This window comes from Ursus maritimus, unplaced genomic scaffold (genome assembly GCF_017311325.1).
Source record: "Ursus maritimus isolate PB19 unplaced genomic scaffold, ASM1731132v1 scaffold_5, whole genome shotgun sequence".
NCBI classification, from domain to species: Eukaryota; Metazoa; Chordata; class Mammalia; order Carnivora; family Ursidae; genus Ursus; species Ursus maritimus.
This window is the reverse complement of record NW_024426663.1, coordinates 76,839,871-76,853,773: the sequence shown is the minus strand read 5'-3', so window position 1 is coordinate 76,853,773 and position 13,903 is coordinate 76,839,871. Positions and strand designations below refer to the sequence as shown.

Here is a 13,903-nt window from a genome sequence, read left to right as displayed (position 1 = left end):
CCGCCTGCTCCCCGCGCGCCAGCCCGCGCCCGCCGCGCCGCACCGCCCCCTCGGAGAGCCACGCGCGACCAGCGCGCCATGAGCCCGGGCCAGCGCGCCGGCGGCGACGCGCGGAAGGACGGCCCGGCGGGCGGCGGCGGGGGGCGCCCCGCGACGGCGGCCGGGGCCTGGGCGGTGAGCGCGTTGTGCCTGCTGCTCTCCGTGGGCTCGGCGGCCGCCTGCCTGCTGCTGGGCGCCCAGGCGGCCGCGCTGCAGGGCCGGGTGGCGGCGCTCGAGGAGGAGCGGGAGCTGCTGCGGCGCGCGGGGCCGCCGGGCGCCCTGGCCGCCTGGGCCGAGCCGCACCTGGAGCGCCTGCTGCGCGAGGTGAGGGGCGCGGGGCGCGGCTGGGGGCGGGGGCTGAGCGCGGGGCGCGCGGGCTGTGCGGCCGTCTCCCTGAGGAGAGGCGGGCGGAGGCTGCGGGTGCGGGTCCCCGAGGGGGTCGTGCGGTCTCCGCTCCGGCCGCGGGGTCGCTTTCCAGGGCGCAGCGGCCGCGGGAAACGCGAGCTGGAAGGGCCGTTTCGGGAACGGGGAGGAAGAGAGAGGAAAGCCTCCGGACTTAGAAATTGTGACAGACCCGCGAGGGGGGTGGCGAGTCTCCACGGGGGTGCAAGCTCCGACCGGTCGCCTCCCGCCCGGCGCTTGGTGCGGACTAACGCCCAGGCTCGTGTGCGAAGGGTCGGGTGGGTGACTCGTCACCGGTGGCACAGCAGCCACCGTTCCCCGTGCTGGCGTACCTGGAGAAGCGCGGGCTCTCCAGCAGGCGGGCGGCCAGGGCGGCGGCAAGCCTCGGACGGACCGAGGGCCAGGGCCCTTAGAGGGATCTGCTCTGCCCAACCTTCCCTGCACACCTCCCTTTGGAAAGGTTTCCGAGCAGCTCCATCCCGGAGTTGCTGTGTTCTGGGGCTCTTAGAGCTGAGTGCACACCCAGCGCCCACGAAAATCTGGTAGGATGAGGGGAAGAAAAAAAAAATTCTGGTTTCAAGCGATGCAGATACGTCCTGAATTTTCTTGCGCTTGTTGGAAGTGCCGTATGAGACGCTGTGACACTTCTGTTAAGGTTGCTGCCGTGTGTCTTCAAAGCAGACGCCCCATTTGGAGCCTCAAAGCCCTCACCCATCATGTTCATGAAAACCTCCACGTTTTGTGCAGCAAAAACCCCATAGAACCAAGACAGGCAGGTGGACTGGCTAGGTCTCCTGGGTGTGCTCACCTCCCTAGCCTGAGCCGCCCTCTTCCTCCTGGGAAAAGCGGATCCCAAGTATACTGCCCAGGGGCGCATCCTCAGTTGTAGCAGGAAAAGCGCCAGGGTTTCAAGGTAGAGGAGAAGCAGGTAGGCCAGGCCTGTTACTACTGATTCCCCTCACCTGTGCGAGCTGCGATCTTTATTAATGTATCCCGCTGTGTATCCATAATGTTTGAGTGCATTTGGAATCTTGGGGGGATGGGAGAAGACTGCACCACACCTTCTAGTCTTTCTAGTACCTGTTTCTTAGTGACTTGAATTGAAGCCAGGGTTACCTCTCCCCCAGCAACGTGGTTTGGGGCAGAATTGCTGCTTTGTGGTTTGATTTCCTTCTTTTCGTCTTGAAAGTGCCCACAGACTTTGGAAATCTCCCCGGAGCCCTGCTGGCAACTGGTGCTGGGTCTTCCATAATTGCGGCAAATCCCTAGAGACCAGGGTGTTGAATTGATTTATGGAGGCCCATTTCTATCTGTTCATGCACTAGCCCGAGCCGTTCTTTCGGAGAGGAGGCCCCTCTTCGTAAAAAGAAACCGCAAGCCCCGACTGAGTCAATCAGAAATCCCGGGAAAACCGTTTACAAGGACCTTGCAAATTGTGTCCAGGTTCATGGTGGTGGGGACAGGGTGGACGACCTGGGAAAGCAGCCACTGCTCAAAAGGGGGAATTCGCAGGTCCTGGACCTTGAGGATTAAGGATTCGGAGGGGAGAGACTGCAGTGGCTTCATTCTGTCTCCTCCACTGATTTTACCTAGATGCGACTTCATGTCTCTCTGTCTCAGTCTCTGTGCTCTCAGAAAGGCAAAGGGGAGATCTCACATCCGGGGATTTCCACTTGAAATGCGCCGCACCAATGGGCAGCCTGCGTGGGCACAGGGCCTCGGGGAGCGGCGTGCACTACCAGCTAACTAAACTTGGCTCGGTTGGGTTTGGTTAGTTGAAAAGCGCATAGGAGCACATATTAGAGGGTGGAGTGTCGGATGCGCCATGGTTTAATGCACTTGGGGTTGGGCTGTTTGGGGTCCCCTGTGAGGGGCATCTCTCTCCCAGGGCACCAGTCTGTCTGTTCGTGCAACAAGCAGTTCGTCTCACTAATGTCACTGGATGGGACATGTACTCAGCCTGGCTGGCGACGCCGAGAGCCCCTGGCCCAGATGAGGGTGGGGGGTGTGGGAGGCGCACCACAAGGAGGTGGTAATTGGCTTTATCTCCTCTTAAGATGTTATGTATTCATTTGACAGAGAGAGAGAGAGAGCACAAGCAGGGGGAGCTGCAGCGGGAGCTGCAGAGGGAGAGGGAGAAGCAGACTCCCCGCTTGCAGGGAGTCCTACGCGGGACTTGATCCCAGGACCCTGAGATCATGACCTGAGCCAAAGGCAGATGCTTAACAACTGAGCCCCCCAGGCGCCCCCGTAATTGGCTTTAAATAGATGCGAGGATACTTCTTTTGAACCTTTACAGAGGAAGCACAAATAAATACTGAGCTGAGCATCTCTGCAAGGAAGAACATTTGAACTTGAACATGCTTTTCCGTCCGATTTGTTTTCAGGGAAGCCTCTTTTGAATTTGTTGCTGAAGTAGTTATGCACGCGAGGGTGCCTGCAGCTTGTCCTTTATCAACAAGCTTGTTTTCAGAGTTTCAGAGGCAGAAACCGCGTCCAAATTGAGGAAGAGCAGTCCTTGCCAACCACACACAACTTTAATGTCAGAAAAAAAAATTTTTTTTCAAAATAAGCCAACAAAAGCCACTGTTAATAGGGGACCCGATGTCTTTGTTCCCTTGGGAACAGAACTGTGACATAACTTTTTTTTTTGGAGACTGGCTGATGTGCCCGATAATGTTGATAGAGAAGCTACGAGAAAGGAAATATTCATGCTAACTTGGGAGTATTAAAGACCCTTCCCATGATACAAAAGTGAAAGAAATCGTTTTCAGAACATAAAAAAGTCATTAACGATAGTATCTTCGTTATGACCCAAAAATATAAACGCCCAAGAAGCATCTGATATTATGCTTTTTAAGTGTCTTAAGTAGGTTGCCGGAGTAATCAACTCCCCCCCCCCCCAGCTCGTTACACCTATAATTACAGTATTACGACAGCTTAAATTTTAGAGTAAATAAAATAGCTTTCATACTCCAGTAACAAATTTAATGCAAGGATTAAAGAAATATTTAGCTGTATTCAGAGGAGAGCATTTCCAGCTTAACAATGGATTTATTGTTGGCTCCTGGTCTTCCATTGTCCAGACCCATCAGTTTGAAAACAAGAAAAACTCAGAGACTCAGGGTAAAATTCAATTTCCTCCCCTACCATCAACTACTATATGTATTGGTTAAATTACCGTAAAACCCAGAATCACATGCAGCTTTTTCGGCCCCTGCAGCAGCCTGCCACTTGTCAGGACTGCCCTACGGGGAACACGTTGATAAAAAGCCAGTTTTTGAATCCCATGGCACAACAGGAGATGGGAGGGTCAATCCTGGCGACATTTGTTTCCTTGACATTTCCTGGCTCCCAGACCAAAAAGTTCCTTTCTGGTGACTTCCTGGCATGCTCACTTTCTCCCTTTATTCTTTCCTTCTTCTTGTTTTTTGGTGGGGGAGAGCTTTTTAAAATAGCAACATGTTTAAGAAAAGGCAAAAGATTTATGCAAGCTGAAGAGGAACTAGAGTGTTAAAACACAGCAGTGTGTGCGTGACTCAGTCCTTTGAACGTCCGTCTCTTGGTTTCAGCTCAGTTCGTGATCTCAGGGTTGTGAGATCGAGCCCCACATCGGGCCCCACGCTCAGCACGGAGTCTGCTTGTCCCTCTCCCCCTGCCCCTCTCCTTTCTTATGCTCATCTTCTCTTTCTCTCTCTAAAATGAATAAATCTTAAAAAAAAATAGCATGTTTAGAACGAGCCAACTGTCAGGGCATTTCTTTTTCAAACATATTTTGGAAATGTTTGAATCGGACCTTTACATACTGGTGCTGAAGGTTTGCGGCATGGCTCCTGAGCTTGGGTAGTCCATAAACGGACTGAATTTATCCCAGCGGGGAGAAGGGCTCCGGTCCTACCATTTTCTAGCTGTGTCCTCTAACCGCTTCAACTTCCCCAGCAGCAGTTTCTTCTTTCCCAATGTGAAGGTCACAGCTACCTGTGCAGGGACAAGCAAATACAATAATACAGAGGAAGGCGTTGGTGATGAGTCGTGGAATATAGCTGAGCGTGGTGCCTTCAACAATTCAGTCATTGAGTTACCTTGCATAACCAGAGGAGCCTGGAAGTTAGTAGGCAGTTCTCAGTTCAGTGAGTCGGCCATCAGGGGATCCAGGTCAGTGTCTGCCCTTCTCTTGGCTTTTCCTCATGGTTTCAAAACGGCTGCTGCAGCTCCGAGCTCGTGTCTTCACACAAGAGTAACCGAGGCAGAAGGGAAGGGGGCAGGAAAAAGAGTCCTCTTCTCAGTAGGCTTTCTATTTTGTTTGAGTCAGGGGGGAAGCTCCCAGCACCTCTCGGAAGACTCCCCGTATGGCCACCAAGCAGAGCCAGTGCCCACGATTGCCATCATCCTGTCACTGGCAAGGGTAATGGGGTTGCCACAGGAGGCTTGGACCAATCTTGATTCCTCCCCTGAGGCTGGGCACGTTGCCACCGGAAGAGAATGGTGGCTTTGTTAGGAAGGAGGACTGGGAATGTTTTGGGGACCAACCTGCAGTGTCAGGTGGGTGCTATAGAATGTGACCCCAGAGGAGGATGGGGGCACATGGGGGGCGGTCATCCACTGGCCTGCCACAGTTGTCATACCCACACCCCCTTTGGGAACACTTCTCAGCCACCAAATTTCTGTTTCCCTCGGGGTCCTGTCTCCAGCTCTGCCCCCAGTCAGAGTCAAAGGCAAGGTTGGTGTGTTTGGGGATTCTCTCTGGTACAGCCCCATTCTTGCACTTTACGGGCTTTAACCCTTCAGTGGACGCCGTTCTGACCCCACAGTGACCGGGGAAGGGGCATACCTGTATCATCCTGCAGTAGGCTGGTGAGGCTGGAGAAATTGGCTCAGCCACTCCGAGGACAAGGACATCACTGCACCCAAACTCGTGGATGGAGCCCTGTACCCATTAGGTATGTGCCCAGAAAGCTCCCCTCTTCGTCCTCCCTTACGCCTGGCCATGGGTCTCCGTGGCTTTTCTCAGCAGCCATCTGTCACCGTGGCCCTCAGATTCCCTTCCAGAGCGTGTGCAGTTATAACCATGGTCCCCGGAGCATGATGTCCCCTTTACCCTCAGGAGCTTCATCTCATCAGATCCAGCCTTTCTACGCCCTTGGACTCTTCCGCCTTCAGTTAGCAATGTGACGGGACCCCAGCTCGGACCGGCTTAAATTAGAAAGGGAATTTATCGGGGCGCCTGGGTGCCTCGGTCGGTGAAGTGTCCGACTCTTGATCTCAGCTCAGGTCTTGATCTCAGGGTTGTGAGTTCGAGTCCTGAGTTGGGCTCCATGCTGGGTGTGGAGCCTACCTTAAAAAATTTTTTTTAAATATAAATACAAAGGGGATGTATCAGCTAGGAGGTTGCCACAGCCTCGCCTGGCACCGTGTGCCTTGGTGACTTTGTGCGGTTGTTTGGAAGACGACGTGCTCTGGACGAAGGGCTAGAGGCCACTGTCTCAGACTGTTTGAGCTGCTGTAACAAAACACCATAGCCCTGGTGGCTTAAAAACAAACACTTGTTTCTGGCAATTCTGAGGCTGGAAGTGCAAGATCGAGGCGCTGGCAGATTCGTTGTCTGGTCCCTGCTTCCTCGTTGGTAGATGGCGTCTTCACCATGTCCTCATGTGGCAGGAGAGGCAAGGGGGCTCTCAGAGGTCCTTTAATAAGGGCACTGATCCCATCCTGAGGCGGCACCCTCGTGTCCTCATCACCTCTCAACCGCCCCACCTGCGAATGCCACCATATTGGGGATCAGGTTTCAACACAGGGGTGAGCTCTGGGCACTGGATCCCCCGCCCTTCACCTTCAGGGCCCCACAGGGCTCTGGGGCCTTCAGAGAAGCCGTCTCCTCTCCCAGATTTCTACCCGTTTCTCCCCCCTAATTAATTCTAACCCCCACCATGAGGCACTGAGAGGTGTTGCCGGGAAATGGCGTTCTTCCAACCCTGCTCTTTGCAGGACAGGTGCAGACCCTTTGTCTTTGCCCTTTGCCGCGCTCCTCTGCTCTCCAGCTCCCACTGCCGCCGCTGGGCTGTGACCACCTCCTTATCCAGGATGGTAGACCCAGTGTTGGGCAATAGCATGCCCATTTGCCTACCCTTCCCTTGCCTCCTTTTCTTTAAAAAACAAAGAAGCAAAAGAAAAACCAAAGTGTATGTTGCTTTAACATGATGAATGTTATTGATAACCCCACCACCCTAGAACAAGGACTATTTAACATTTTGCATAATCCCGTGCAGTCCTTAATCCTCGGACAGATTGACACCTACCCACCACGAACCATTCCAACCTCACGTCGAAAACGTGTTTCCAGGTGCTGCACGATCTTTGTGGCCCTGCGTCACAGCTGCACCTGAGCCCATCAATGGAAGCTGCATCTTTCTGTCCACCCGGAATCTAGGCCTCCTCCATATTTTTGTTGACGCAGAAAATGGAGCAGCCAGTGGTTTCATGGGGCAAGTGTCTTCCTTCTGTTATTCACTAGGATGTAAGTAACTGCCTCAGGAGGAACGTCTCTAGGGCTTTGTTTTTTGTTTCGATTTTAGAATATCCAAATTTGTCTTTGATCCACCTGTGGTGTTCCCAAACCGTACCTGGTGAAGTCAGGTTTTATAATGGACAGCGTGGATTCCGTCTGTCTTGTGGGTGGTTTTTTCACTTCATTCGGCTTTGTTGTCGTTGAAAGCAAAAGGCCGTTGATAATAGAGCCTTAAAACGCGATCTAGAAAAACTGCGGATTCATCTCGGAATCAGGCTCCTGCTTCGGTTTGGTGCCGTCCCCCTTCTGGAACAGCAGTTTGAAAGTGCCCGGCCTCGCGCCCACCGCGCGCCCGTGACTTCTCTCTAACTCTGCGAACAAATGTCGTTTGGTTTTGGGCGTGCTCTCTGGAGGCCGCTCACGACCTCCGGCTCCTTCCCCGTTCGATTTTCTCCATGTGTAGGATCAGGATTAATCTTTAATTGTTGACACAGGCCCTCAGAAAACATCCCTTCATCATGTCTGGAAACAGATTGCAGAACGAAGCACGAATGCTCGGGAGAAAAACTAAGTTTGCAGATGTAGTTTTAAGGCAAGGCACGTCGGTGTGCGCCTAGAGGCTGTCGGGGAGGTCACTGAGTGCCTGTCTTTGCACACCTTGGGCGGAAGGGTTCACATAGGCGTCCTCACGGTCTCACCCCAGCCCCCACCCGGGCTTCCCACCCCCAAGCCCCCCCAGCAGGTGGGCTTCAGCCTTGCAGAAGGGACAGTGACTGCCCCCAGGTAGCGACGTGACTCCTGGGGCTGAGCCCTTTCCCTCGGCCTCGCAGCAGACCCTTGTGGGAAGCAGTCATCGAGCGTGGCACAGCAGCAGCTTTTCCTGCCCATGTGGACATCCTCCGTGGGGGGCAGGGAACGCTTGAGCTTTAAGCAACCCCAAGACCAGCTCTGCCGTTTCCCGGCTGTGTAACTTTGGTAAATGACTGCGGTTCCAAACCTCTGTTTTGCCCATCTGTTTTTGTTTGTAATGTTTTATTTGTCTCTTTGGGAGAGAGAGGGGGACAAGCAGACTCTGCACTTGCGAGCCCAGAGCTCGACGTGGGGCTCGATCCCAGGACCCTGACGTCAGGACCTGAGCCGAAACCAAGAGGCGTAGGCTACACCGACTGAGCCCCCCAGGCACCCCTGCCTGGCTGTTAAGGGGGGATTACAATACTTGCCTCGTGAGGTTTCAGTGGGGATTAAACAAGCCGATAGGCCCAAAGTGCCCCAGACGTCACACACGTCCCGCGCATGGCTTTCTTTGCCTGGATCCAGAAGGCGCGTGTGTGTCTGTTTGCCAGTTGGAGAGGAGGCCCCGTGGTCCCTTTAATGCTGGGATCCTGCCAGCTTCCGGAGGCCACACAGAAGTGGAAAAGGTATTAACACAGGTCCGGCGTCTGCGTCAGTGACGGGAAGCTGGACTGCTCGGTTGCTGAGGCAAAGCAGGGGCTGAATTGGCTCCCTGACTCCCATTCCCCCCCATGAGATTTTTCATTTAAACACACACACACACACACACACACACACACACACACACACACACACTTCACGTTTATGACCAAAATAAAAACCTAATTATTCATGAAAATTATTAGATGGATTTTTCATTGCGCAAGGGCACCCAAACACCTAATAAATTCGCTTTAAATAATTAGTCTGTTCTTGTGGTTACGCAACATGGCATGAACACCCCCCCCCCAAATGCTCATGATTAACCTGATGGATTAGAGGCCTCACACACATCTGCTTCAAGTCACATTTGGTAAATGAGAAAATCTTTATTTTTTTGATGTAGCCGCAAAATCGGGGTGGGGGGGAAGGGCTCTCAAATGGGTAATTTCAGCTTCTAAAACGGACTTTGCCTCCAACTTCGAGTTGTGAAACAAGTCGTAAAGCAATTACAGTGCTTTCTGGGGGTTTTCGGAGACAGTTGAAATAAAACCTACCCAGCGTTGGGCCTCCCAGGAGGATCTCCACGCACAAGAAAACGCAGTCTGTCCGTTGATTTAACGGTGCCTTTTCCGTCATCGTCCACGGCATCTTCTTTTCAGCCCCGTGGTGCAGTGCAGTCAAGTGAAGGGCAAGTTCACGCGGCGGTTGGACTGGGGTGTGTGGCCTGGGTGTGAGGCTGAGCCGCTGTGAGGTCCGGAGGGCACTGGTGCAAATGCACGTGAGACAAAATGTGCATGCGTGTGAGTGTGCACACGTGTGTGCATAGAGATGCGCACGTGTGAGTGTGCATGCGTGTGAGAGTGCACACATGTGAGTGTGTGCATATAGATGCGTGCGTGTGAGCGTGCGTGAGTGCATGCATGTGAGTGTGTGCAAATAGATGCGTGCGTGTGAGTGTGCGTGTGAGTGCATGCACGTGTGTGCATATAGATGCGTGCGTGTGAGCGTGCGTGAGTGCATGCACGTGAGTGTGTGCAAATAGATGTGTGCGTGTGAGCGTGCGTGAGTGCATGCACGTGAGTGTGTGCATCTAGATGCGTGCATGTGAGAGTGTGTGTGCATGCGTGCACATGGGTGTGCCTGTGGGCGTGTGCATGCACATATGCACCACAGAGGTTGCCCCACCCACGTCCTCCTGACAGCCCCTTTCCCTGGGCCCTCCCAGCTCATGCCACAGGCTCCAGAGCAGCGAGATCGGGGTCTGAGTCCAGAGCTGCCTCTAAACTGGCTGCGTTGGCTTTTCCAAGCCCCTACTTCCTCCTCTGGAAAAGGGGTGACAGTGGCTGCTTCCCTCCGTTCCCCTGAGGAATAAGTGACATGCACTTCCCAGGACAATGAGTGAGCCGTCACGTCGCCCCTCGCTCCCGGTCTGCTAAGCCTGCCAGTGGCGGCTGCCAGGAGTGTTCGTTCACCTCCGTGCCAGGGCCCTTCCTGGGGACCGTTCCTCCCCTTTTCTTCCCTCCTCCCCCGGCCTGTAGCGAGGCTCACGCTTGGGGCTTCGAATGGGATGAGCTGGAGAAAGATGATTCCTTCCCGGGCTTTCTTCTGTGCGCCTCCTTTAGCACCTGGCCCTTCTGGAAATGCTTGGTCTCTCTGGGTCCTGTCACTCCGTGCCTCAGACAGGCCCAGCCCCTCTGCTTTCCTCTTGTTCATCTTCCTAAACAGCCTTGGCGGGGTGTCCCTCCCTTCGCTCCCCAACCACCCTCACGGGGCGCCTGGGTGGCTCAGTGGGTTGGGCGTCTGTCTGCCTTCGGCTCAGGTCATGATCCCAGGGTCCTGGGATCGAGTCCCTCAGGAGTCTGCTTCTCCTTCTCCCTCTCCCTCTGCCTGCCACTCCCCCTGCTTGTGCTCTCATGCATTCTCTCTCTGACAAGTAAAAAAATCTTAAAAAAAAAAAAAAAGGAACATGAATTAAAGATCGCTGAAGAATTCCATCTCCTTTGAACACTGAACTTTTCAAAGCATGCCAGCATGTTTCAGGGCTGAGCTGGGACCCTTGAGGAAATGTGTGCCCATGTGGTTTGGAAGTCACTCAGCATGCCGGCGGGAGTCACTGAGGAAACCCCATGTTCCTTAGAGAAACGTGTCTGAGCTCCTGCCGAACGCCGGGGCTGGGCTAGCTGCTCTCACCAACTGTCTTCCCTCGACTCTACCGAACTTTTCCTGGCACTGAGGTGGAAACCCAAGCCCAGTGGGGTGAAGTTGATGCCTTTTGACCCCAGGACACCTGCTCCCCCACCCCGAGGGATGGGGAGCCAAGCCTGTGGGAGCCAGGGCCAGAGTGTTTTTGTCCTTATCATTTTTTAAAGGTATATTTGATACATAATGAACTCCAAGTATTTTAAAATTACAATTTGAGACCTTGTGACCACATGTGTGCAAATGTGAAACCATCTCTACAGTCAAGGTAGTGAATGTATGCATCACCCTCAAAAGCTTCTCCTGCCCCCTTGAATTCTGTCCCATCCTGCCACCCAGGTGTCACGGATTTCTCTCACTATGGATTTGTCTTCTTTTTTTTAGGATTTTTATACAAAAAGAATGACACAAAATTCTGCTTCTTTTTTTGCAGGGGGTAGGGTGTCTGGTTTCCTTTGCTCAGTATAATTATTGAGAGATGCATTTGCATTTTTGCATATATTATTAGTTCATTCTTTTTCCTTACCAAGTGTTCTTTCTTTTTTTTTTAATAAAGATTTTATTTATTTATTCAACAGAGATAGAGACAGCCAGCGAGAGAGGGAACACAAGCAGGGGGAGTGGGAGAGGAAGAAGCAGGCTCATAGCGGAGGAGCCCGATGTGGGGCTCGATCCCGTAACGCCGGGATCACGCCCTGAGCTGAAGGCAGACGCTTAACCGCTGTGCCACCCAGGCGCCCCCAAGTGTTATTTCATTATAAAGAAATGCCATCCTTTGTTTATCCCCTCACCTGTTAATGGACATTTGGGTTGTTTCCAGTTTGGGGCGATTACAAAGAAAGCTGCTGTTAACATTTGTGTACAAGTCTTTGTATGGACACCTGCTTTCGTGTCTCGTTATACAGACCTTGGAATGAAATGGTTGATCGTCTGATAGGTGTATGACTAACTTTTCAAGAAGCTGCCCAGCTGTTGTGCAAAGCCATTGTATCATTTTACATTCCCACCAGCAGCCTTAATAGAACGAGAGTTCTAGTATCCATGTCATGGGTCCTTTTCCCTCTGGCTGCTTTTAACATTTTCTCTTGATCCCTGATTTGAAGCAGTTCGAATGCAATGTGCCTGCCTTGGTGCAATTTTCGTCGTGTTTATTGTGCTTGAGTTTCCCTGAGATTCTTGAATCTCTGGGTTTATAGTTATTATCAAACTTTGAACAATGTTCTGGCACTCACTGCTCAAAGTATTTTTTTCTGCTCTACTCTCTCTCTCTCTTTCCCCCAATTTGGAGACTGCACTTACATGTGCACTGGAAGACCCAAAGCTCACGGACGCTCTTCTTTTCTTTTTCATTCTTTCTCTCTGTTCATTTTGGATAATTTCTACTGCTGTCTTCAGGTTCACTAATCTTCTCTTCTGCAGTGTCTAATCTTGCCATCAATCCTCTCTGCTCTGTCTTTCACCTCAGACATGGTAGTTTTCACTCTTAGAATTTCAGTGTAGGTATTTTAGTATCTTTGGCGCCTCTACTGAACTCCCTGACCGTGTACCATGTAGTCGCAATCCTCGTTTTATGGTCTGGGGGGGGGGGCGCTAATTCTAACATCTGTGGCAGTCGTGGGTCTGTTTCAGTTCACTGACTTTTCTGCTCATTATGGGGCCTGTTGTCCTGCTGGTAATTTCTTTCTTTCTTTTCTTTTTTAAAGATTTTATTTATTTATTTATTTGTCAGAGAGAGCACAAGCAGGGGGAGAGGCAGGCAGAGAGAGGAGCAGACTCCCCACTGAGCAGGGAGCCTGATGTGGGACTCGATTCCAGGACCCTGGGATCATGACCTGAGCCAAAGGCAGACGCTGGACCAACTGAGCCACCCAGGCACCCCCCCCCCCACCACTGGTAATTTCTTATTAGATGCTGGACATCATGAGTTTTACCTCATTGGATATTGAATATTTTTGTATTTCTGTAAATTTTCATGAGCTTTGTTGGATTACAGTTGTTTGGAAGTAGTTGGATCCTTTGGGTCTTGTTTTTAGGATCCATTAGGTGGGACCAGAGCCACGTGTAGTCTAGGACTGATTACTCCCTATGTCTAGGCAAGACTCTTCTTGGAGCTCTACTTGGTTCACCTGTCTGGCTGGGGGAATGGGCACCCTTCCCAGTCCCGTGTAAGAACTACGTGCTGTTCCCTGCATCCTTTTAGGTGGTTCTTCCCCTGGCCTTGGGTCATTGCCTCCCACATGTGCTGATCAGTGCCCCATGGAACATCTGCAAAGAACCCTCCCAGACCTCTGGTTCTCTCGGCTCCTCTGCTCTGCAGCCCCAACTGCCTGGCATCCCTGGACTCCCAGCTCCATCTCTTCTTTAAAAAACATTTATTTAAATTCAGTTAATTAACACAGAGTGTATTATTAGTTTCAGAGGTAGAGTTTAGTGATTCATCAGTTGCATACAACACCCAGTGCGCATTCCATCATGCGCCCTCCCTAATGCCCATCCCCCAGTTACCCCATTCCTCCACCCCCCTCCCCTCCAGCAACCCTGTTTGTTCCCTATAGTTAAGAGTCTCTTATGGTTTGTCTCCCTCTCTGATTTCATCTTATTTTATTTTCCTTCCCTTCCCCTATGATTCCCTGTTTTGTTTCTCAAATTCCACATATGAGTGAAATCATATAAGAATTGTCTTTCTCTGATTGACTTATTTCCCTTAGCATAGTACCCTCTAGTTTCATCCACGTCATTGCAAATGGTAAGAGTTCATTTTTCTGATGGCCGAGTAGTATTCCATTGTGTATATATACCACATCTTCTTTATCCACTCATCTGTCGACAGGCATCTGGGCTCTTTCTGTAGTTTGGTGATTGTGGGCATTCCGGCTCCATCTGTCCAACTTCAGAAGGCTGCCAGGCTCCATGTCTGTTTTCCCTGCCTGTACTACAGCCTGGAAACTCTCCCCAGGCAGGAAGCTAAAACCCTTGTTCTCTGAGATCACGCTGCTTTCCTGCTTGGTATCAATGTCTTCAAAACCTGTGTTCCCTACATTTTATTTGCAGATTTTGTTGTTGTTGTTTTTTTGGTTTTTGGTGGTGCTATTTTATGCAGGAGGATAAATATAGTTGTGCTACTGTATCTTGCCTGGAAGTAGAAATCCATGATGTGGCTTTTAAAATTTTTTGAAATAATTTTAGAATGATAGAAAAATATGCTTACATATGTACATAACTGTAGCACATTCATCAAAAGTAAGAAATTAACTGTGATACCTTACTCTAGCAGGCAGAGGTGTAGGAGAGCCCTCAGGATTCCCACCCCTTGGCGTACACACT

The 13,903-nt window shown here is 51.6% G+C and overlaps 1 protein-coding gene across 1 annotated transcript in view; it reads left to right on the top strand.

Moving 5' to 3' along the window:
- Positions 1-78: 78 nt before the first annotated feature.
- The window catches only part of COL23A1 (collagen type XXIII alpha 1 chain), a 307,812-nt gene continuing 293,987 nt past the window's right edge, over positions 79-13,903 (top strand). The window contains exon 1 of the mRNA XM_040622593.1: positions 79-363. Coding sequence (XP_040478527.1) covers positions 79-363 — 285 coding nt within the window. The remainder of the gene's footprint in view (positions 364-13,903) is intronic.